At 42.2% G+C, this 23,461-nt stretch overlaps 1 protein-coding gene across 3 annotated transcripts; it reads left to right on the top strand.

The window, feature by feature from the left end:
• The first annotated feature begins 1,780 nt into the window (after positions 1 to 1,780).
• Positions 1,781 to 23,115, top strand: KIAA1191. 3 transcript variants are annotated; one of them, XM_081321483.1, is made up of 10 exons: positions 1,781 to 1,986; positions 4,389 to 4,483; positions 4,706 to 4,788; positions 8,493 to 8,683; positions 10,773 to 10,896; positions 13,729 to 13,853; positions 15,069 to 15,175; positions 15,425 to 15,573; positions 21,375 to 21,608; positions 22,802 to 23,111. In XM_081321483.1, the coding sequence occupies exons 3-9, from the start codon at positions 4,761 to 4,763 to the stop codon at positions 21,581 to 21,583; spliced, it is 933 nt and encodes a 310-aa protein (XP_081177609.1). In that variant the 5' UTR covers positions 1,781 to 1,986; positions 4,389 to 4,483; positions 4,706 to 4,760; the 3' UTR covers positions 21,584 to 21,608; positions 22,802 to 23,111. The 3 variants fall into 3 exon arrangements, with proteins under 3 accessions (XP_081177609.1, XP_081177608.1, XP_081177610.1); XM_081321482.1 differs by having other exon boundaries at positions 21,375 to 23,115; XM_081321484.1 differs by having other exon boundaries at positions 15,428 to 15,573; positions 21,375 to 23,113.
• Positions 23,116 to 23,461: the final 346 nt, after the last annotated feature.

Genomic DNA, 23,461 nt, shown 5'->3' with positions numbered 1-23,461 from the left:
CTACTTGACTGTCATCATATTCTTCCAAACTGCTGAATTGGAATGAATTCAGTAAAATGCAGTAAAAAGGACTGCAGTAAATAGCTGTAATGTATTGGGATTTTTACTTGTACAGATTCAGGTGTCTGTTTGAATGCTGCTTAAAGGTTGCTCAATGGTGTGTCTGTGTAACTCAATGACTAAGCCAGACTTGCTGTCTCCAAGATGATCATTGGTTGATTTGGGGCGGGAATGGATTCCTTTAAACCTATTGGCCACCACCTAGTGGCCAACCGTATAAGTAGCTGCACAGCAGCCACTGTTTCAGTTCTGTTCCTTTGTAACCTTCTGTCTTCATTATTGCCTGCAAAGAACCGGTTACACAACAATGGCCACATTAAACATGGCTTAGGCCTGGGATATTTACAGGACTGTCTGCTGCCAGGAATGACTTCCCATTGCCCTGTGCGCTCACACAGGGAGGGTCTCCTCAGGGTGCCGTCGGCCAATGTCGGTTGGTGACCCCCAGGGGGAGGGCCTTCTCTGTTGGGGCGCCTGCCCTCTGGAATCAGCTCCCCCGAGAACTTTGGATGGCCCCAGATCTCTGGTCCTTTCGTCGCGACCTAAAGACATACCTTTTCCAACTGGCCGACCTGGACTGACGATGGGGTTTTTAATTTTTATTGGTTTTTAGTGGGGCTTTGTAAAATTTAATCTCTTTTAATATTTGTATTTACTGTTTTTATTGTTGTTTTATTGTTGTTAGCCGCCCTGAGTCCTTCGGGAGATAGGGCGGCATACAAGTCCCATAATTAAATTAAACTCTTGATATTTTGCAAATGTGCCATCTCTTCTAATCCACTTTCAATGTTCAAACCTTACTATGCGCTTTTGTTATCTTGGCTGAGTAACTACATGCCCCAAATATGCTGTATAAAGTTATGAAATTCACTGCCTTTACACAAAACCAAGAACAAAGGAGTAACTACATGTGTGGGGAAGCAGCTTGAGCACCGGAAGGAAAGGCAGGAAAGGAAACCAAGTTACGCTACCCATTATTTCATAGCAAACACATTTTATTATTATTTCCCTCTCCCTTTTTATTCTACTGTCTTCCAGTCAGCTCGGCTCTCCCGGCGACTCAATCCCTGCATTTTTGTTGGCAAATTTTCAACAATAATTTGTCACTGTATCCTTCCTAGGACTGAGAAAAAAAAAAGAATGACCCAAGATTACCCCTTTGGCTTTGTGCCTCAGGCAGGATTAGCACTCCCAATTTCCTGGTTTCTGGCCCGATGCCTTAATCCCCACCCCAGTGGCTCAGATTTTCCGCAAGTCCCATTCAACTCGATGACGCTTCGCCACCCCCCGCCACGCCGCACTCCCCCTCCCCGCTCTAGAAACGCGACCAGCAGATTTCTCGCAAGACTCTCGGTTGAGGCGCTAGAGCAGGGGTAGGCAACCTCGGCTCTTTTATGATTCATGGACTTCAACTCCCAGAATTCCTGAGTCAGCTATGCTACTACATTTGTACTACATTTGTACTACATTCTGTCTTCATTTACTCTCAGTGATAAACAGATTGCAATTGTAAAGCTTTCCAGTTACTACAGTACTTAAAGTTGTTTTACATTAGATGGAAGGTTGAATTAGAATATAGACATGCTTCATGCTCTCCGGCTCACATGTTAACTATGCTGACTCAGGAATTCTGGGAATTGAAGTCCATGAGTCATAAAAGAGCCGAGGTTGCCTACCCCTGCGCTAGGGCGTCCCCTGCTGGCGACTTTAATAAGCCCAACGCATTCGCGGTGGGCGGGCCGGATGTGTCCGCTCACTCTTCTTCCCGGCTTCATTTTGCGCCATGGCGGCTCCGAGCCTTGGCGGCTCGGGCTTCCTGCTTGCGCGGAGCCTGTTGTGTCGTCTTCTTTCGAGCGACGGGCGGGCTCGGCGGGCCTGTTAGTACTGGGAGAAACCAGTGCGGGGGCTGCAGGCAGCCCAAGGCAGGTACGTCCTCGAAAGGCGGAGGCGAGTGAGGGGTGCCAGCGCCTGGGTCCCGTTGGCGGCCAGCGAAGGGCGAGAGCTTGCTGGGGGGGGGGGGGCGGCGGCTGCGGCGTGGGGCTAAGGCGTGGAAAGCGGGTTGGGGTGGACCGAGGCTTTGCGTGACCCTGGAAGCTCCCTGCCGGGAAACGAAGATGCCGTGGATGATGAAACCTCGAAACGGCGAACTTAGCTGGCTCCTCCTGCCATCTACGGAAAGGAGGTGCCGTGGCTGCTGTGTAAACACGCCTCCCGTTGGCGCCCTTCGGCTCAGGGCTCCTTTTCTCGCTGCTGCAGCTGCAGTTGCAGCTGCACGTTTTAGGGCTGGAGACAAACACGCGGAGCCTCGTGTGCGTTTTCCTTCCGCTCCTCTGTCCACCCGGGAAAGTACTTTATCCCTTTTTCTGGCAGCTGCTAAGTAATGGTTAATAACCTAAACTAAGCTGAGATGTGGCTTTTTTTTAATTTTAGAGAAATTGCACGGTAATATTAAAACGCCATTGTTTGCTTCCCTGTTCCAAATGCATCGAGAAGTTGGTGAGCCGGAACGGATCCAAAGACGGCTTAGGCAATAGTAGTATTGTAATTGATGGACTTCAGCCCAGTAGTGGAGGGGATGCGCTTCGGAAGCTCACAACCCTGGGTGGCTATGGCTCCTTTCCAGTGCTGCTTTCCAGGAGCCAGCAAGCATTTTAGGGCATGCTTCCTTGGTTCAAGGGATAATAAACAGGCACGGATTGTAGCAACTTTTGATGCTTGGGTCCTCTTGTGAACCTGCTGAGCTAGTCCCCTTTTAAAATTATCTAACTTGGCTGCTATTATAATAACAGAAGTGAATTCTCCAGTTTAATAATGCAGGATGTTACATATGGATAGTGGTGATTGGTTGATTGCTTATGTGTCCTCAGGTCATTTTCGACTCCTAGTGACTAGCTCAACATCCTTTCTATCTTCATTTACTCTCAGTGATAGATAAACAGCTTGCAATTGTAAAGCTTTCCAGTTACTACAGTACTTAAAGTTGTTTTACATTAGATGGAAGGTTGAATTAGAATATAGACATGCTTCATGCTCTCCGGCTCACATGTTAACTGCCCTGCCCTTTAGAGAAGCTTGGGGATAACTTCTGTTGGTCATTTTGTTTATATTTCTCTTATTTGCATTTGTTATGTGGTTATGCAGGATTTTTTAATTGAATGTAAGACAAATTGTTAATGAGACCGTAAATGACTATCCTTTGGATATGTTTTGTACATAATCCAGAAATTTAGGTGATGGGGGACCTTACAGTCAAATTAATTTCCTTTGCATGTCACAAAGTAAAATCTGTAACTTCGATCAACAGTGATGATGGTAGAATAATAGATGACTGATTGTGGTTATTATTACATATCCAGATATTACTACTTTTATTCTATTCTGTGTATCCACACCAGCTTAGAACAGTCCTGGGGGGAATATGTCTCTGTTGGGTTTCCCTCTTAGTAAATCTCTTTTAAAATAGCAATCTGTGCATTGAATTATGTGCTTATGTTCATTAGTGAGGTAAATATTTTGTTAGGTTTTAATTGTGTGATAATTCAATAAGTAGATTTCTACTTTAATATCCTTACTTGTAATTAGAGATCTTTTACTTTAAAAGAAGCGTAAAAGCTGCTTCATGTATCTGATAATCTTTCTTTTACTGATTGATCAACGAAATACCATCCTGTTGTGCTACTCGTTAGCTTACTATGTTAACTAAAATTGAAGGTGCTAGGGCAAATATAAAAACAATGTATCATGATTGTACATAGGAATAGGATTATGAAAACTATGAATAAAGTTATGTAAATCTATGTAATTTATATATAGTACAATTATAAAACTACTTATTAAACCAAAATGACTAACACAAATATTACTAAAATCTTATGTATTTCAAATCTGAATATTAATGGTATGGCTGAGTGAAAACTATTATGTGAAAATTTAGGTAGAACCTGGGAAGGGGTACAGGTCTTACATATAGTATGCTAGATTCTGATTATGCTATAATGTGTGGAGTGCTATAATGCTATATTATTTTTCCCGTACTAATATACTTTTAACATGAGATTTGTGTTTTTTCAACTGTCCTTTTCCCCCCTCCCCAACCTAGTTGAGGTTTTCTTTGATATAACTAGCTAGATATTTTAGTTGCATCATATCAAAAGTTGCAGGATCTCCAGATGGAAGACATTTCATGATTGGAGAATTACCCAGTTAGATTTCTTTAAAGTAGTTAAAGCAATTCTAAGCATACCTATAACTAGGAAACATAAACATCTTTTGCAATTTTTCTTACTGCTTTAACTTTAAAAAAAATCTTGCTTCTTAATTTTTGTTAGTCTTTCTGCATGGAATCTCCTGGGGATGATTTGATAGTTTCAGCTTCAGCAAGAGAATGCCCAGTTTTGACATCATTCTGTCATCATAACTTGTGGTAAGATATTTTGGCCTTTATTTTTTTATCCTAACAAATTTATTAGGATAATATTTGGATAAATTAATTTCTCATGTTTCATATTGTTGCCTTCAAATTAAATATTAGGCAGCATGCATTCTTAAACGATTAGAACTTTCTTGTGATATTCTTGGTTTTATGATAAGCCAAGATATTCTAATCTAATTGTTAACAGACCAAAATACCTTATATTTTTATTAGGTAACAGCAGTCCTGTCCTGGATTTCTAAATAGTGAAGCATCTGGAGTTACGGTCATGACTTCGAGACGAACAGATGTTCCTGGTAAAACTAATTGATAGAGAATTCATATATATTTAAATAGGACGCAGTAGCGTTTGTAACAAACACTTAATTTCCAATTCAAGTTTCCGAAGGATTTTATAATACTGTTTTAAGGAGAGCTTACTTACATCTAGGAGTATGTATAAAAGAACCAAAGGCTAGTGAAATGGAGGGCTAAACCCTTGTCCTGAATTTATTCAAGAATAATTGAATATTTTGTGAGTTGCTCAGAATTGCTTCGGATGGGGCAGCCATATAATTTTTAAAAAGAAATAAGCAAACTAAGCAGCCTTCTGGCTCGTTGTTTAATTTGGATTCCTCTTTGGATAGGAGTTTGGACTTGATTGGTCTGTTTTTTTTTAAGCTCTGTGATTCTAATACTCTGAAATTCTGGCTCTGCTCTTAAGAAATTATATTTTACCTCAGTTTTGAACTAAAATGTTATGCTTGTTAGCTTTCTTTTTTAAGTAGAGATATTAATTAGCAAGAATGCAAAATGAGTAGTTCTGTTATTAGAAAAATACTGTACTCTTATATTCTCTCTTTAAATTTTTATTTGCTATCTATAGGTTTATGTGGTTAGTTATTCTGATGTTAATTTGTGTTCTTTTGAATCCTGATTAAATTGCTATTGAGCGTGTTTGTTTTGATTGGAGAGCTAGTATGCCTCTCTTCCGTGTACATATGTGTAAAAAAGTTAGCAATTTGGGGGTAGTACATTAGGCTATTATACCTCTTTAATCATAATATTTAATAGGAAATATTTCAAAATCCTCATGCATTTATAAGTAAAATTTTCAGCCTTTTCATATTGCCTCTCCTCCCTGTATTTGGAAGAAAACAAACTGAATGTCAGAATTAATTGTGGAAATTGCTATGAACAGAAGACAAAAATCTCAGGAACAAATTTAGTAAAGAGTTTCAGAGAACTATTAAAAGAGACAAGAGCAGTATTACAATAGCATCTTTAAAGACATTGAAGATTGAAACAGACATGGAAAAACAAAGTCTTGCAAAAGATTTTGGAATTCAGAAAAAGATACCAACCTCAAATTGGTTTGCTAATGGACATTAATGGACAGGTAGTAATTGATTCAAAGATCAAACAAAGATAGGCGTATACTAAAACACTACAAATATACGGAGATGTCAACATCCAAGATACCTTAAAAATATTCCCTATCTAAAGGAACCACAAGTACTAGAAATATGTCAAATCACAGAAAAGACTTAAATATCCAAACTCTCAGCAAATCTGGAGAATGACATGATGTTCTTGTCTGGGAACTAAAGATCTATCTCTGTCAGGGGTCCCCAAGCTCTTCAGCTCATTAATCCACTCATGAAGTTTCATATTGTTCATTGACCCCAAACCTTATATGAAAATGATTTAATAAATATTACTTTAAATAATTGCAACAACAATCTCATCAAGCCTTGGGGATTATACTGGCCATATTGTGGAACCCTAATCTATATTCTAATGCCAGAAAAATAAGACAAAAATGAGTATGCAAACTGTTGTATAATAGCCATAATTTCACATGTTAAAAAATGTTTAGAATCATCCAATGCCAATTAGATTCCTCCAAAACAAGATGATATGTGTTCAGACTTGCTTTAGTAAACGCTATTGCTGATGTATAATTGAGAAAGCCAAAGAATATCAAGAAATCAGCCTGTGCTTCCTTGATTACAGAAAGATCAATTGTTTCGATCATATTAAGCTATAGAATGTGCTTAGAAAAATAAGAATCTCAGAACATCTCATTGCCTTACATGAAATCTATATACAAGTGAAAAAGCCACTTTTTGGACAGAACATAGTGAAATGTACTGGCTCCACATTTGCTAAGGAAGAAAACAAGGTTGTAGTCTCTCCACTTATTTATTTAACCTAATGCTGAACATATATTAAAGGAAACTGGATTGGAAGAATATGAACATGGTTTTAAAATTGAAGAAAGATCCAAAACCTGTACTATACTGATGACACTACTATGATAGCTGAAAATACAAAGGATCTCCAAGATCTACTAATACAGGTAGTCCTTGCTTACTGACCACTTGTTCAGCAACTGTTTGAAGTTGTGATGGTTCTAAACAAGGGATACTTGTGACCAGTCCTTGGTCATGTGATTACCATTTGTGACTTTCCCTGCCAATTTCCCATAGACAAAGTCAGCAGGAGATGCCAGCAAGTAATGTCTAAAGTTACTTTGTTAAACCCCCTCCTCCCAGCCCTCCTGCATACCCATCCCATTGTGCCATAGCAGCCGAGTTAGCAATACAACCAGGAAATGGGACAGTCAGCATCCCAGACTTGGGAACATAGCAGATATTTAGGGCCTTACAAAAAGCTTACAGGGCCATTCTATCTCCAAAGGAAGGATATTTCATAAAGCAGGGATCACTGTGGGAAAAGCATGTGTTGTAATCCCCACTAGCCACTACTTTGGCTGACAGGACCTGCAGCATGCCGATTCTGCTACATTGGGTTGGACTGCTAGAGATTCTTGGAAAAAGGAGATCCCTCAGGTAACCCAGTTTCAAGCCATGTAGTAGGACTTTAAAGTTGCCAACTAGCACCTTGAATTGCACCCAGAAATATACTGGTAACCAATGAAGCTCATGGAGAAGTAGTGTTACATATACCTACAAATATCAGAATAGTGCAGAATATATTTAATATCAGAATTTTAAAATGATATTCTCATTTTTAAACTTTGGTGTTGGAAAAGCTTTCTGAGAATACTGTGGACATCCAGGCAAAGAGATGGTTGAACAAATCAATACAGAGTTGTCGTTTGAGGCACAATGACCAGGCTGAAATTATCCCACTTTTGGGTTCCTCTCTGGAGAAGGCTAGGAAAAGTGGGGGGAAAAGAGAAGAGGATGACTAGCAGCAAAGTGGGTGGCTTAAGTGGTGATGCAGTGCACCATTGGAAGAACCGGTTGGGGAAAGTTCATCCTGGAGAAAGTCTTATCACATAGTCAATGCACATGTGCGCTTTATCAAAAAGAAATCTGGTTCATACCCTGTCCTAAATATCTTCATACTGAAGGACATCAATTAGTATGTCAATGGTATATATAAGTTTTTTACATTAAAAATTGTGTTTTGGTAATTCAGCAGTAACAACATTTCTAAAAACATTTGGCTAGGATTTTTGTAGCCCTAAAATTTTTACATGTCACATGTGAAATAAACCTATGAAACAGAAGATGCTTAAATCAAGGATGGGCAACTGTGATTCTTAGGGCGACATAGAATCTTTAGACTAAAGATATCAGAAATATCAGAAGATATTATGCAAGGGATCAGGTGAGATTGTTGGGGGGAAAAAATCTGCCTTTTCTCTAGCAGTAACTGGTACGAGAGGGAATATTGGTAGAAAACTATACCAATAAGAAATTTAATGAGAATTAGTGTCCTTATTCACCTCTTGCTTCAGTCTTGTTCATCTTTTCTAAGCAGTGTGGACCTCAATAAAAAAGATTGCCATCCTGTATTAGGTCATGATGTAATGTGTTATACTTTATTTGGTTATAAATGCTGTGTTAGTTGCATCAAAGATGTTTCAAAATTATGGTACTGATCCTAGAAGGCTTTTGATGAAAGGGCTAATGTTGTCTATTTTGCTTTTGAAAAGGTGAAACACTAAAAATTCAGATCATTGTGAAATCTTAATCTCTGTCCTTAGCTATAGAACATGGCTCTGGAAGCTTTCTAGGGAAGATATCCCAGCCAATTGGAATGAATCGTCGGGCATTCAGTTATGATGATGCCCTGGAGGATACAGCACCAATGACTCCTCCTCCTTCAAATATGACCACCAATATCTTATGGAAAGAACCAGTCATTCCAGATCACAAATATGAAAAGATTTCCCAGGTATGCAGTCTGTTGAGCTAATAAAGAGATCTCCTAACCAACAACTAAAATTTAAACATATCAAAGCATTTGGAAGAGGAGCTAAACAACTTTTAAAAATGACACAGTTCTGCACTGATAAGACATGCTAAAATGTTTCTTATAAAATGAAAGAGGCAACAATGGAGAGTAAGTATAATTCTTAGAGTAATTTGAACAAAGGCATGTACCGTATATACTTGAGTATAAGCCGACTCGAGTATAAGCCGAGACACCTAATTTTACCCCCAAAAACTGGAAAAAGTTATTGACTCGAGTATAAGCCGAGGCTGGGAAATGCAGCAGCTGGAGGCTGGATCCCCCGAAAGACGTCTCTGCTGAGATGAGAGAACGGGGTGGCAAGCCGCCGAGAGAATGGGGCGGTGGAATGCTCCGCCGAGAGAATGGGGCGGCTTGCTGTTCTCTCGGTGCAGCACTGCAGAGGCTGGATCTCGCGAAAGAAGTCTCCGCTGAGCGAGAGAATGAGGCGTCTCAGCGCCCATTTTCTCGGCGAAGACTTCTTTCGGGGGATGCAGCTTCTGCCGCCCCTTTCTCTCAGCTGCCTGGGCAGCTGAGAGAAGGGGGCGGCAGAGGCTGGATCCCCCGAAAGAAGTCTTCGCCGAGAAAATGGGCGCTGAGATTTTCTCGGCGAAGACTTCTTTCGGGGGAAGCAGCCTCTGCCGCCCCTTTCTCTCAGCTGCCCAGCTGAGAGAAGGGGGTGACAGAGGCTGCATCCCCCGAAAGAAGTCTTCGCCGAGAAAATGGGTGGCAAGCTTCCACCGCCCCATTCTCTCAGCGGAGGCTTGCAGAGGTGGCGGCGGAGCTGCGCGCGCAGCTCTCCAAACCGCTGCAGCCCGTTTGGAGAGCTGCTGCCTTCGTCCATGTTTGATGAAAGCAGCAGCTCTCCAAACTGGGGGGTGGAAGTTCTTTTTTTTTTGTTCACTGGAGTATAAGCCGAAGTGGATTTTTCAGCCCAAAAAGTGGGCTGAAAAATTCGGCTTATACTCAAGTATATACGGTATTTCAATTTTTTCTATGAAAAAAGGTATACAGGTAGTCCCTTGACTTCCAGCCACAGTTGGGATGAGAACTTCTCTTGCTAAGCAATGCAGTCATGAAGTGAGTCATCACATGACCATTTGTATGACCTCTTTTTGTTGAGGTTGTTAAGCAAATTTACAGTATTTTCCCCCATTGACTTTACTTGTTGGAAGTTGGTTGGGAAGATCACAAATGGTGATCACATAACCCCAGGATTCTGCAACCATTATAAAAACCTGCTGGTTGCCAAGGGCCTGAGTCGCGATCACATGACTGGGGACACTATAATAGTTGTAAACGTGATGACTGGTTGTAAGTGATTTTTTAAGCACTCATAACTTCAAAGGGTCACTAAACGAATAGATGTAAGTTGAGGACCACGTGTCTTTTACACTAAGTATAAACTGAATCTTTTGCAAATTTTAGGTTAAATTGAAGGAAATGAAATAAAATCTGCAAGCCCAGTTTACTCATTCTGTAAAGCCTTTATTACTGTTTTAATATAAAAGAATTGATACTTATAATACAGGTGTGAGCTATATGAAGATATGAAATTTATAAATGAGCTATACTAGGCTTAACTAAACTTTAATTATGTTACTCAGTTTTAACTTTGTATCTTTTATAAACTTTTTTTTAAGGAAGCAGTTGTGATTGTCATTGTAATATATGGCCTACTTTTTAGAAATAGTGAATAGTTTGAAAATTGTGCTTGACTCTAAGCAGGAAAATTAATGAGAAAGAGAATTATTGCAGAAAGAGCCTTTTTACTTATTTCTGTAGCTAGACTTTTTCTAGTGAAAAATAAAACAAGCTTCTTTAGTGAATTCGTGTTTTCAAATGGCTACAAGAATGGTGGTTTCCAAATGTTGCATAGTGTTTCACATTGTAGGCAAGAGAGTGGAAATATGTCAGCTCAAGATTATTGTTCAATACAAATTCCAAAACTTTTGCCCATGAGAGCAGGAGTTTTATCTGAAATTCTCCTAATTTTCTTTTTCCAAAATTGCATCTGCCTTCCTCTGTATAGGTTGAGGAAGGGGAGACTAGCATGCATTTCTCTGCCAAAGTTCCCCCGTCTTCTTCTGAGGTGAACAAGACACCAGTAGTGAAGTCCAAAGCCACTCACATCATCATGAATTCTCTTATTGCAAGTAAGAGCTCTTGCATTTCTATGGTAGGCAAGTTAATTTCTACAGAGAATTTTGCAATGTAATTTATGTCCCATTTATTTATGATCATCTTCTGAATTTATTAAATATATACATATAGCCGCCTATCTCACCAAAACTGACTAAGTGGTATACAACAAAGCTAAACAGTGAATAAAGCCACTTATCATTAATGATAAAACATAAAAACTATAATAAACAGAACAAAACGAGGAAATAACAGATGAAGGGATGGGGCTATCTTCTGGGATCCTCAGACTCGCTGGCATAATCAAGTGTTAAGGGACCTTCGAAAGCTCAGAATTGGTGAGACCAGTCTTCTGTCAGTGTAGAGAAGATTCCACAGTGCGGGCACCATAGCAGAAAAGGCCCACTCTCTAGGGCCTGCCAAATACGGTTTCCTAGCAGATGGGTGTTGTAAAATGCCATCTCTGTTGGATCTTCTGTATGTCCCTGCAAAGGGTTCCACAGTCCCCCTTTACCTCAGAGGGCTTGTGTCACTCAAAACGGGGCTGTAGGGTAGCAATTTGCAGACTAAGAAGTACTGCTGCTTCACTACTCTTACTGCCACAAAGTAGGCCTTAATAGAGGCTCTAACCCTTGCTCAGTTCGTCTCCATTTCAGGTACTCTAGACATCTCTCGTTTCATCTCTCTCAGCTCCTTTGTAAACCATGGGCAGTGATGAACTCTGTGAGAGGGGAGAAGTGGCATATCCCAAACCTCAGTTGCTCCTTTATTCCTAGTGGTAAACAAGGTTTGGCAGGACTGTGCAGGAGACCAATAGGAACAACACCCAGCTCCCTCTGAAATCCCACTGGGTCTATCAGTCACCAGGGGTGGATCAATGTAATGGATTCAGCCTCCCTGCAGTGAATACTGGTGCCAAAGAATCTCATGGTAATCAAGGCATGATCTGACCATGAAAAAGGGGACCCCAAAAGCTCCCTCAGTTGAGGATTGTACATTGCTATACGACGTTAGGTACTTAATGACCTGGGATAAACCCATGGCTGTCATGGTAGCCATGAACTCCTGAACCTTCGTAGACCTTGTTTCCAGGGAAGGCAGATTGAAGTCCCCCCCCCCCCCCCAAGAACATCCTCTGCTAACCAGGAATGAAGTCAGGAGCTCAGGCAGGGAGGTTGCTATGCAGTAGGGAAGCTGGTATAATAGCAACACTCCCAACTGAGCCAAGTCAAAACTATGACATAATTCTATTTGTACAGAGGGGGAAAAATTGCACACCATACTAGGAGGTAACAAATCTTTAAATTATAAATAAAATGTCATAACAATCACTTTGATTCTGGTACCTGTTAGACTTCAGTGAAAAACTAAAAAACATATTTACCGGGGCTATAGTACTATATTACACTTTTTGATTGATCCTCAGCTGCCATCTACCATTCACTAGTTGGGCTAACATATTTCATCTGTCCAACAAATATTGTCTTCAAACAAATGGCCATGAGAAGCAACTTCTTGACACTTGTGTGCTAGTAGCTACTACATCTTTGTGGGAAATAACATACTGACGAATAGAGAATTAGGTCGAAAAATCAAAGGTTGGCAATAATATACATTCTGTTAATGGGGAGATAATTAGAAAACAGGCTGTGTCATAATGAGTGCTTGAATCATAAGACTATAGTACAGTTTAATTTAAAGCTTTATACCCCTTTCTGTGTTTGGTCTGCCTTAGCTTTAGAAACATCTGTTGTTGAATTTTATTTATTTGATTGCTTGCGTGATTAAGTGGTACATTGCCTTTATTTTTGTGGAACTCCAGGCGGTGCACATAATGCTTCTAGCTCCTAATTTCTCCACAATAATAATGCTGTGACTTGGCTGAAAGGGAACGATTGGCCCAGAGTAACTCAGCTGGTTTTCTTGCCTAAGGCAGGACTAGAATTTTTATTTGTCTAGTAAGCACAACAGTGTAAAAAATGAGTTTTGCAAATCTCTCTCATCCAAGCTTACTTTTCTTTCCTATTGAATTAAAATTGTCTAGTAAGGTTTGATTTAACATAGAGAATGCTTTATTTAAGAAAAATTAAAATATAATATTTTAAGCTCTTTATCTTAGTGGTAAAATAGTTTGCTTGAATATCTAAGGAGCAAGGTTCATATCCTGTTGTTTCCTGCTAAAGACTAAAATCTTGGAAGCTGATACGAGTTTAAATGGTATAGAGTTAGAGGATAATAATCTAAGAATATGGGCACTGGGACATTTTTAACTAAAAACAGCAACAAGAAATAGTCTTTTTGAGAAATATTAAAAAAAACCTGAAGGAGGTAACATTATTAAGTTCTGGAATAACTAGAACTTGGTACTGTTCTTTGCTTGGCCAATTTTTATTTTTATTTATATTTTTATTTATTTTTTTATTTTAATTCCATTTATATCCCGCCCTTCTCCGAAGACTCAGGGCGGCTTACAAGCTTAGCATATAACTTATATGAAATAAATTATTAGAACATATTAGAAACACCTATAGTAAAGCTTAAACAATCTGATTATAGAACTAATTGGAGAGGGAAAGTGTGTGTTTTCATGTGTATGAAAGAATCCTAAGCCATTGATTCAGTTCTACATTATCTTGCTGTTACAATCTGCATCACGTCCTCATTCTGTTTTCTAAAGTTTGCAAGTTCAGAATGTTGTGGAACCTTAGTTATACGTGGTTTAAAGAATTGCCACACTCTGCTTTGCTAGTTAGTGATTGTGGATGCTTATGACATCACTCTTAGAAAACTGTAGTAGGCAGCACAGTTTTGAGAAATGTGTGAATGTGTATTGTTGTCCATTCTAGAACAAACCCAGGAGAGCATTCAGCGATTTGAGCAGCAGGCAGGGCTAAGAGATGTCGGCTACACTCCACACAAAGGCCTCACTGCAGAAGAAACAAAATACCATCGTGTGGCTGAGTCATTCCATGTAAGGTGTTTGGGCCCTTCTGTTCTTTAGCCAGTCTATTACTCTCGTTGATGGTTAGTTATTACTTTACAGAACCAAGTATGGAGGGAAGAGACATCTATTGCTGTGCGTCTTTGATACGTTGCGATTATTTTTTGTGTTGTTCTACTTTTTTTGGATGTGTGCTTAAAGTATGTGTAATTGGGGAATTCTGAACCCTGCAGCATTCCTTTTTCCCCCCCTGGGCTGCACCATGACTGTAGGGGTGTGGCTCGGCAGTACCCAGAAACGAATCCTCTGAAGCAAGAGTGGCTAATGTAGGATAATGAAGCACCTCAAGACATTTCTGGCCTAGATAATTTACTTCTAGAAACCACTTCGCTAGAATTGCGTGATCTGTTGGGAAATGGAACATTCTGAGTGGGAACAAAACGGTCTCTTCTCGATGAATTACACATCCTCAATGTAAAAGTAGTGTGAATTCTTGATTCGGTATCAATGCATTGGCAGTGAAAGTAACACTATAAACCTGTTTCCATGGTATCACAATCTAGCCTCTCTGAAGAAGGGCGTTTCAACTTTCTATTATAGGTAATCCACAGCTTACAACCACAATTGAGCCCCAAATTTATGTTGCTAATTGAAACATTTGTTAAATGAGTTTGCCCCATTTTATGACTTTTCCTGCCGTAGTTGTTAAGTGATTCATTGCATTTGTTAAGTTAGTAACACAGTTGTTAAATGAATCTGGATTCCCCATTGACTTTGCTTGTCAGAAGGTTGCAAAAGGTGATCACATGACTCCGGGACACTGCAACCGTCATAAATATGAACCACTTGCCAAGCAGCCGAATTTTGATTACGTGACCATGGGGATGCTGCCATGGTCTGTGAAAAATAGTCATAAATCGTGTTTGGTTTTTTTTGTGCCATTGTAACTTTGAATGGTCACTAAATGAACCGTTATAAGTCGAGGACTACCTCTTCTGGTCTTTTTTCTTAGCTGCCCATTGCATTGGGTTGAATAGCAAGAGAAATGTGGCTTCAAAATGATATGCTCTTGAAATATGTCTACTGGTTTCCATAAGAACCTATATAATCTTGAATGCAGCTTTTTAAAACATACCACCAAAAGCTTTCATTAAGTTGTAGTGACAAGGTGGAATCATTTTTTATTGTTGGTGGGATCTAGGTTAAATTTAGAAAGTTTCCAGATGTTTGTTGCTTTTCTAACAGAATTTGAAGATGCAAAGTGGAGACATGGTAAAAGAAGATAAGCAGGCCTCTTCTGCCCAGTCCACTCCAAGCAGCACTCCTCATTCTTCTCCCAAGCGCTCATACAGGTACATTTTTTTAAAATGGAAAGTAAAATCACAAATTGTCTGAATCTCTTGATTACCTAGGAATCTGTTTGATTCTCCAGATGTGTTTACAATCGAGTATTTTATCAAACACTTCATATAAAATCCCTCTAGATTTATGTTTTGTTTTAAATTTACTTGGAGTGAGGGTATCTGTTAAAAAGAGATGTTTGTGGAAATCTGATGTGCCAAATCTTGTTCCCGTTTTGATTTCTGCTTTTTCATTGGAAGAAGCTGGTTTAGTCATGGAGCTTATGCTTCTGTCACTGGTCCTGATCGTGCCCCCATGGATTCCAACAGTGGTGATAGCGATAAAGTATTATCTGAAAAATGGAGCATTTTTGGACCTAAAGCTCTTCAGAGATCTGCTACCGAGTCAGGTATAGTATTACTTTGAGAAAACATGATTTTTATATAAAAAGAACAAATTAAATATACTTTACAAAAGTTCAGAACTTAAAAAGTGGCTCTGTGAGGGAGATGGGCTATTTCTAAACGAAATAGGTAAATAAATTAAGATCAGAAGTCCACCTTTAGATTAAAAATTAAGGCTAGAAGGAAGCAAATTTATTAAAAGCCTTAAAAATAAAATACAGTTCGAAGCAGTTTTGAATTGGAATTGCAGAACTTCCATCATGTTACAAGGATACAGCTTTTTGCAAATGGTAGCACAGGTCTTGGATATTGCAGCTGACCAGACTATGATAACTATGATGGCTTGCCTTTTACACATCATCCCCAAAGGACTCAGAGGATCCTGGATATTAGCCACCGTGAGAGGGTGGCTTGAACTTACATCTGCTGTCCCTAGAGGTGAGAGCTCTAGGAGGCATGCCATATCCGGAGTGGTTGTTTCAGACCACCACCTCCTCCCCGGGAATTGGCTCGGCAGCCGTCGTGAGAGGACGGTGGTCGGCCTGCTCGGGGGGTTTACCCAGCTGAGTGGCAGCAGCTGGGCGGAGGTCTGGGACACCTATTTACCCTCTGTTAGATCCTCCTTACTGACTGATCATCAACTATGGACTGCCTTCTACTTGGACTACTCCTTATGCCTTTCCTTAAATATTCTTGCACGGACTTGCTCGCCCTCAGGGGTGCTCCCCCTTCCTGGGTGCGACCCGCCTTTCTAGCCGCTTACGATCTCGAGGAAGGGCCCATTTATTGGGACCCCGAGAGATGGCTGGGCACGGGTAGGGGCCTTCGACGGAAACCCAATAGGAGGCCCCTGATTAGTTTTCTTTCTAAATTTTTTAGGGGGCTAGGGAGGGGGGAGGGTACTCTTTTTGGTTGTTTGGACAAGGGGGGCAGTCCAACAACCTCTGTTCAGGCCAGTGCCAAGGTAGTTCGCGGGGGGGAGGAGCGGGGGCCGGTTGCCTCCGGGGCTCCAGGGCTGCTCGTGGGAATACCTATTCCCACGACGTTAGGGAATGGCAGCAGGTGCAGGAGCAGAGGGCCGTATCGTCCTCAGGGAAGGCCTCTCCGCTGGTTAAAAGCGGTGGGGCACTCCGACCCTCTGGCTCCGCCCCCGGGCTCTGGGAGTGAGGATGTGCAGCCTCCTGAGCTCCGGCTGGTGTACTTGAATGCCAGGTCGGTCGCTAATAAAGCTCCTCTCGTCCGTGACTTGGTCGAGGGTGAGCAGGCGGACCTGGCTTGCATCACGGAGACTTGGTTGGGCCCAGAGGGAGGGATTCCTCTGGTTGACCTGTGCCCACCAGGTTTCCGGGTGCTACACCGGCCTCGGGCTCAGGGTAGGGGTGGGGGTGTGGTTGTTGTCATGAGGGAGACCTTGTGTCCGCGGGAGGCCACCGTTCCCCAGATAGTTGGGTGTGAGTCTCTCTTTTTGAGATGCGGCCCTGGTGCGCAGTTGGGCTTGCTGCTGGTGTACCTTTCGCCTAGTCACATAGCAGCAGCCCTGCCCGAGCTCCTCGATGTCCTCTCTGGGTTGGTGATTGAGTTCCCGAAACTTATAGTTTTGGGGGACTTCAATCTACCATCGCTGGGAGGATCATCTGAGTTGGCTCGGGAGTTCATGGCTTCCATGACGGCCATGGACCTGACGCAAGTAATTGCGGGACCGACTCATGAGGGAGGCCACACTCTTGACTTAGTTTTCTTATCTGGACGGTGGTTAGATGATCTTGGTGGGGGCTCCCCAATTGTTATGCCCCTGTCATGGACCGATCATCATCTCCTGCGGCTGGTCTTCCATTTTGCCACCCCCCGCCGTGGGTGTGTGGAACCAATTAAATGGTACCGCCCCAGACGCTTAATGGATCCCCAGAGGTTCCAGGTGGCGCTGGGGTCCCCACCTGCCTCCCTTGCTCACAGCTCGGCAGACGCCTTAGTGGAAGCCTGGGAAAGGGCAGCCACTGAGGCTCTTGACCGAGTTGTACCCCTGCGGCCCCTGACCCGGTGCAGATCCCGTCGAGCTCCATGGTTCTCCGCGGAGCTCCGGGAGATGAAGCGTCGGAGACGGGGCCTAGAGAGCGGTTGGAGATCCAGCCGATCCGAATCCGACCGATTGCGACTAAGAACCTATACTAGGTCTTATCTCGCTGCGATAAGGGAGGCGAGGTCTAACCACTTCGCCACCCTTATCGCGTCCGCAGATAATCGCCCGGCCGCCCTGTTTAGGGTGACTCGCTCCCTCCTGAATCAGGAGGTGAGGGAGGAACCCTTGCAGGGTCGTGCCGAGGAGTTTAACCAGCATCTGTCGGACAAAATCGCTCGGATTCGGACCGGTCTGGATTCTGACTGGGCAGAGTCTGTCGAGCAGGACGCGGGCGGTCTTGTCGATATCACCTGGGAGGAGTTTGATTCTGTGACTCCGGAGGAAGTGGACAGGATCATGGGGAGGCTGAGCACCACCACATGTTTATTGGACCCGTGCCCTTCCTGGCTGGTCTATGCAGCCCGGGAGAGGACACGCAGCTGGTTCCAGGCAGTTATATCGGCTTCTCTGAGTGAGGGTAGCTTCCCCGCCGTCTTGAAAGAGGCGGTGGTGAGGCCTCTCCTCAAGAAGCCTGCCTTGGACCCAGCTGTATTGAACAACTTTCGTCCTGTCTCCAACCTTCGCTTTCTTGCGAAGGTTGTTGAGAGTGTGGTGGCACATCAGCTCCCTCTGGTCCTGGATGAAGCGGATTATCTAGACCCGTACCAATCGGGTTTCAGGCCTGGGTACAGCACGGAGACGGCATTGGTCGCGCTGGTGAATGATCTCTGGAGGGCTCGGGACAGGGGGCATTCCTCTGTTCTGGTCCTATTAGACCTCTCAGCGGCTTTCGATACCATCGACCATGGTATCTTGCTGCGGCGTCTCAGGGGATTGGGAGTGGGAGGCACGGTTTTACAGTGGTTCTCCTATCTCCAGGGACGTTCGCAGTCGGTGTTGGCAGGAGGGCAGAGGTCGACCGCGAGGTCTCTCATTTGTGGAGTTCCTCAGGGGTCGGTCCTCTCGCCTCTCCTGTTCAACATCTATATGAAACCGCTGGGTGAGATCATTCGTGGTTTTGGAGTTGGGTATCATCAGTATGCTGATGATACCCAGCTTTTCCTTTCGACCCCAAACCACCCCAGTGATGCCCTCAACGTGATGTCCCGTTGCCTGGAGGCGGTTCGGGTCTGGATGGGGAGGAACAGACTTCAACTCAACCCCGACAAGACCGAGTGGCTTTGCATACCTTCATCCCGGGTTTATTCGGACATTCCACCTCTCGCTATGGGGGGTGAACTATTACCCCCCGTAGATAGGGCTCGCAACTTGGGAGTCCTCCTAGATTCACGGCTCACCCTGGAAGACCACATAGGAGCTGTGACTAGGGGGGCTTTCGCCCAGGTTCGCCTGGTGCGCCAGTTGCGGCCCTATCTAAGCCGGGATGCCCTACGCACGGTCACTCATGCGCTCGTGACCTCTCGACTAGACTACTGCAACGCTCTCTACATGGGGCTACCCTTGAGGACCACCCGGAAGCTCCAACTGGTACAGAATGCAGCCGCGAGAGTTGTGTTGGGAGTCTCCCGATACTCCCACGTTACACCTCTGCTCCGTGAGCTGCATTGGTTACCAGTTGCCTTCCGGGTGAGATTCAAGGTACTAGTAATGGTATTCAAAGCCCTACATGGCAGGGGTCCGGAGTACCTGAGGGAACACCTGCTGCCGGCATCGACTTCCCTCCGCCCTGTGCGTTCCCACAGAGAGGGCCTCCTCAGGGTGCCACCGGTCAGAGAATGTCGATTGGTGGCCCCCAGGGGGAGATCCTTCTCTGTGGGCGCCCCGGAGCTATGGAACCAGTTACCGGTTGAGCTCCGGACGGCGCCCGACCTTCGCTCCTTTCGCCGCGAGCTAAAAACATACTTTTTTGAACAAGCTGGCCTGGCCTGATGAGGGGATTGGGGGGGGGGGTTTGCTACTGTTTTTTATTAGGTTTTAATGATGTATTTTAGTATGTGGGCATTTATTTAATCTTGTTTTAACTTTTGTAATTTGTATTTTTATTCTTGCCCTGTTCACTGCCCTGAGTCCTTCGGGAGAAGGGCGGTATAGAAATAGTATTAAATAAATAAATAAATAAAATAATGAGTAGCATCAACTCTTGTCTTGAATGTTGAATTCCATTTTCCTATTTTCTAGGATCTACGGTAGCTGATGATGATAATTTCTATGTTACAGTTGGATAAACTTTTGTAAATGGATGAGAATAGAACTTGAATCCTCAGTTATCGAAAAGGAATGTACAAATCTCAGGAGCTTATTACCGAGATAGGATTGTGGGAGAGCAGCAGTGTTGCTATTTCCCAAACCTACTGAGCTGCATTTCAGGATTCCAAGGGGAGGTGGGGTAGTGCTGATTGATAGAATACATGGCCCTGTTAGAACTGGTTATCTGCAGATGCCAGGTTGCTGTGGGCTTTGGGAACAACGTATCTTGCTTATGTACTACTCACCTTGCTGAGCGGCAAGATCCTTTATAGTGCTCATCGTAGTTCCGGGGATAGAGTATCCTTAAGTGTTAGTGTTATGGATCTTTATGCTCACGAGAGGGTTTAGCAATTTGTGATCACGGTGCAATTTTGTGTTTGTTCCAACTAATCTCAGGTCTGAGACACACACAGGCAGCCATATGTGAGATCTTGTTTTTTGTGCATGGACATCTGGTTCCTAAATTGGAGAATGTGAGAGCTAGTCTTTGCCTGGTCAGATCATACTCTGGGGATTACTCATTTTTCTGAAACTCCCAGAAAGGGTGCTCTTAAAATGACCTGCTCCAGGTGTCTGATAATCTGGATAGATTCCAGAGGCACCCCAGAATGTTCTCAGCAGTCTCATAGACCATAGTTTTGAATGTCTGGTTGATCTCTGGAATATGGAGGTGAATACGGAGGACACTCAATGCAGTTATCATTCACTGAATGGACAAGAGCTTATGTATGAACTTAGTCATGGTAATAAGGATGATGATGTGATACAAGTCATTCATTTTTTACTTCTCTACTCTTGATTGCAGTTCTATTTAAAGTGCCCTGTGCCTTTGGGATTCAGGAAGACTTTTCTGAGGATCACTTTAAAATTTTGGAGAAACATTTTGCTAATAAAATCATTACCTCTGGCATGGACTGTGCATGGGTTAAATCAGAGGAGGTGATTGGACTCCAAATGATATGATTATCTGTGGAATGAGCTGTGCCATGTGTGTGCTAGATCCATGTCCTTCTTGGCTCTTTTGGAGAGCATTTTGGGGAAGTGAGAGATACAGAAGATAGCTACTGTCCCCTGGAGGTACGGTAGCAGTTCAATCCTCTATCTTGAGGAAGTGGTGTTGCTTTATCCTGAAGTCTGTTCTGGATCTTGCCAGGCTGACAACTCTCTCTTAGTCCCCAACTTTCCCTTTTTGAGGATGGTTGCAGAGAGTAGTGGGGCTCCAAATGCAGGTTGGTTGTCCTGGTGGATGCTGAGATTATATGAGATCAGGGTGAAAAGGATGGAGTCTGTCTGAAAATACCATAGTGTTATGGCAAGTTATCTTCAAAGAGTTGGAAAATTCCTGATAACTTTGGAACAGCTGTTATCAGACATTGTTAGCATTATTTCCCTCTCCAAATTTACTGCAATTCTAGTAATAGCAACAGTTACGTATTGAAACATTTATTGTAATTTATTTCATATAACTGTGTATTTCCTTAGGGGGCTTTACCATTCAGACATATAAGAGTGCTCAGAAGCCATCTCCAATGGAACTGATGCGTATACAGGCCACCAGGATGTCAGATGACCCTGCAAATTTCAAGCCTCCCAAGATGGATATTCCAACTATCGAAGAAAAAAGGCAGTCTTCACATTCTCACAATATTAAACCCCGGGACTTGAATGTGCTTGCTCCCTCTGGCTTTTAAGAATATTTCTACTTAAGTGGCACAAGTATGTTCTTGTCATCTTGCTATCTTATCTCATCTTTAAGTAGACTCTATTCTACTCATAAATCCCTGATTAAAAAAAGGCGACTCTAATGCCTTCCAGTTCAGAATTATAAATGGGATGAAATAAGTTCTGGGCAGCTTTCTTAATTTATTGCCTTTTCCCTCTCAAATGGCTCTCTGGGTGCACTATAAATCAAAGTGATCTACCACTGAAATTCAGACAAGACGTTGTGTGCTGCTTTACATAGCTAAACTTTAAAAAGGAAAGCTATAAAATAGTTAAACCTGTTTTGAATATTTGTGCTCCCACTACTAGATTTAGTGCTGCTATTCAGGTCAGATTATCAATAGACAATGTATTATTTTTTAACAGCTAAATGTTTTTTTTTAACTTGAAGGGAATCTAGGAAAAATGATTTGCTAAGGTGTTCTGGAAGAATTATTCTTCAAATGCAGACTCTCTCCCTGTTTTCATACATAAATGTTTCATGTGTAAGGAAATTTAAGAATTAAGTTCCCCTTCTAGACCTGTGGCATGGAATACAATATTGTTTGTGGTGCATTTTGTTGTTGTTGAAATCAAATGATTCAGCCTGAAGTGCAATGTAGGCAGATTTCTTCATTCCTAAAATAGTCAGATTCTATTTTTAATAAAGGGATTCCAGAATTGAGATCCCTTGGAGTTTGAAAATTGTAGCCATAGTTTCTGTGAAAAGAATATGAAATAAAATAAAATATCACTGAAACTATAACAGACATTCCTATACGTGCTTCCTTGGGAGGCAAAGGAATCCAAAATAAAATTACTTAATAGAACATGAGAAGATTTTTAATTCAGCTGTTCAGTTTATGAATATTACAATTAATGTTTTGATTAAATGTCTATTTTTACAGATTTATATTTTAGAATCATTCATTGAAAGATAAAAAATAGTATATGCTTTAAGGCAAATGAGCATATATTATTTCTGTTTTTTTTAATCTAATGTTAAATGTCAACTAAATGGCATTACTTTACAGCAGGGGGATGGAAACTAAGAAGCATTACAATAAAACCTTTTTTTTCTTGAACACCAAATTTGTGAATTTCATGAACCCTTCTTATGTCCTAAATTGGTCTTATATCTTATTAAATCCAAATTCCTATATCTGCTATATCTAAGTGACTTAACAATCCATTTTTCTTCACAACAGCTGCAACTTGGACCTGTATTGCTTTGATAGTGCTGTGTCAGCTCATCATTTGTACCCGGGAGACAGTGATCTTGCTTCTTGGTTAATGTTTAATTTATTTGGTAGTACTTTGTGCTCATGTCTCTATGCCTAATACTTTTGCAGAATAAACAAACATGAATTAATCTGGAGGTATGGCTATTATTGCATAGTGTACAAATACTCCTTGTTTAATGACTTCTTTTAGCAATTGTTCAAAGTTGTGATGGCACTGAATGAGTGTACTTATGACTGGTCCTCAAGGTTCTGGCCATCCTAGCATCCACAAAGTCTTGTGATTTGGGCAAGCGATACTCACTTCCAGAAGAAAAGTCAATGGGGAAGCCAAGAGGGAAGGCCATAAGTAGTTCCTGGAAGTCACTCCCTTCCTTTCCCATCCAGAGCAGCCATCCCTAGCCGTGCAACATTCACAATCCACCTGCACACCCTCCTCTGCCTGGGAACAGTCCCTTTATCTGCCTACTGGCCTGCTTACAATTGCCTGGAACTTGCTTAGTGACCCGTGATCCTCACTTAATGATGGCAATGGGCAGTTCTGCAATTGCAGTCACATGACATCACACTTTATGAGCACGTTGCTTAGCAACAGAAATTCTGGTCCCAAGTACTATGTTAACTTGA

Source organism: Vipera berus (genome assembly GCF_964194415.1).
Source record: "Vipera berus genome assembly, chromosome: 2".
Lineage (NCBI taxonomy): Eukaryota > Metazoa > Chordata > Lepidosauria > Squamata > Viperidae > Vipera > Vipera berus.
The sequence above is the reverse complement of the archived record's forward strand: the minus strand, read 5'-3'. Positions and strand labels throughout refer to the sequence as shown.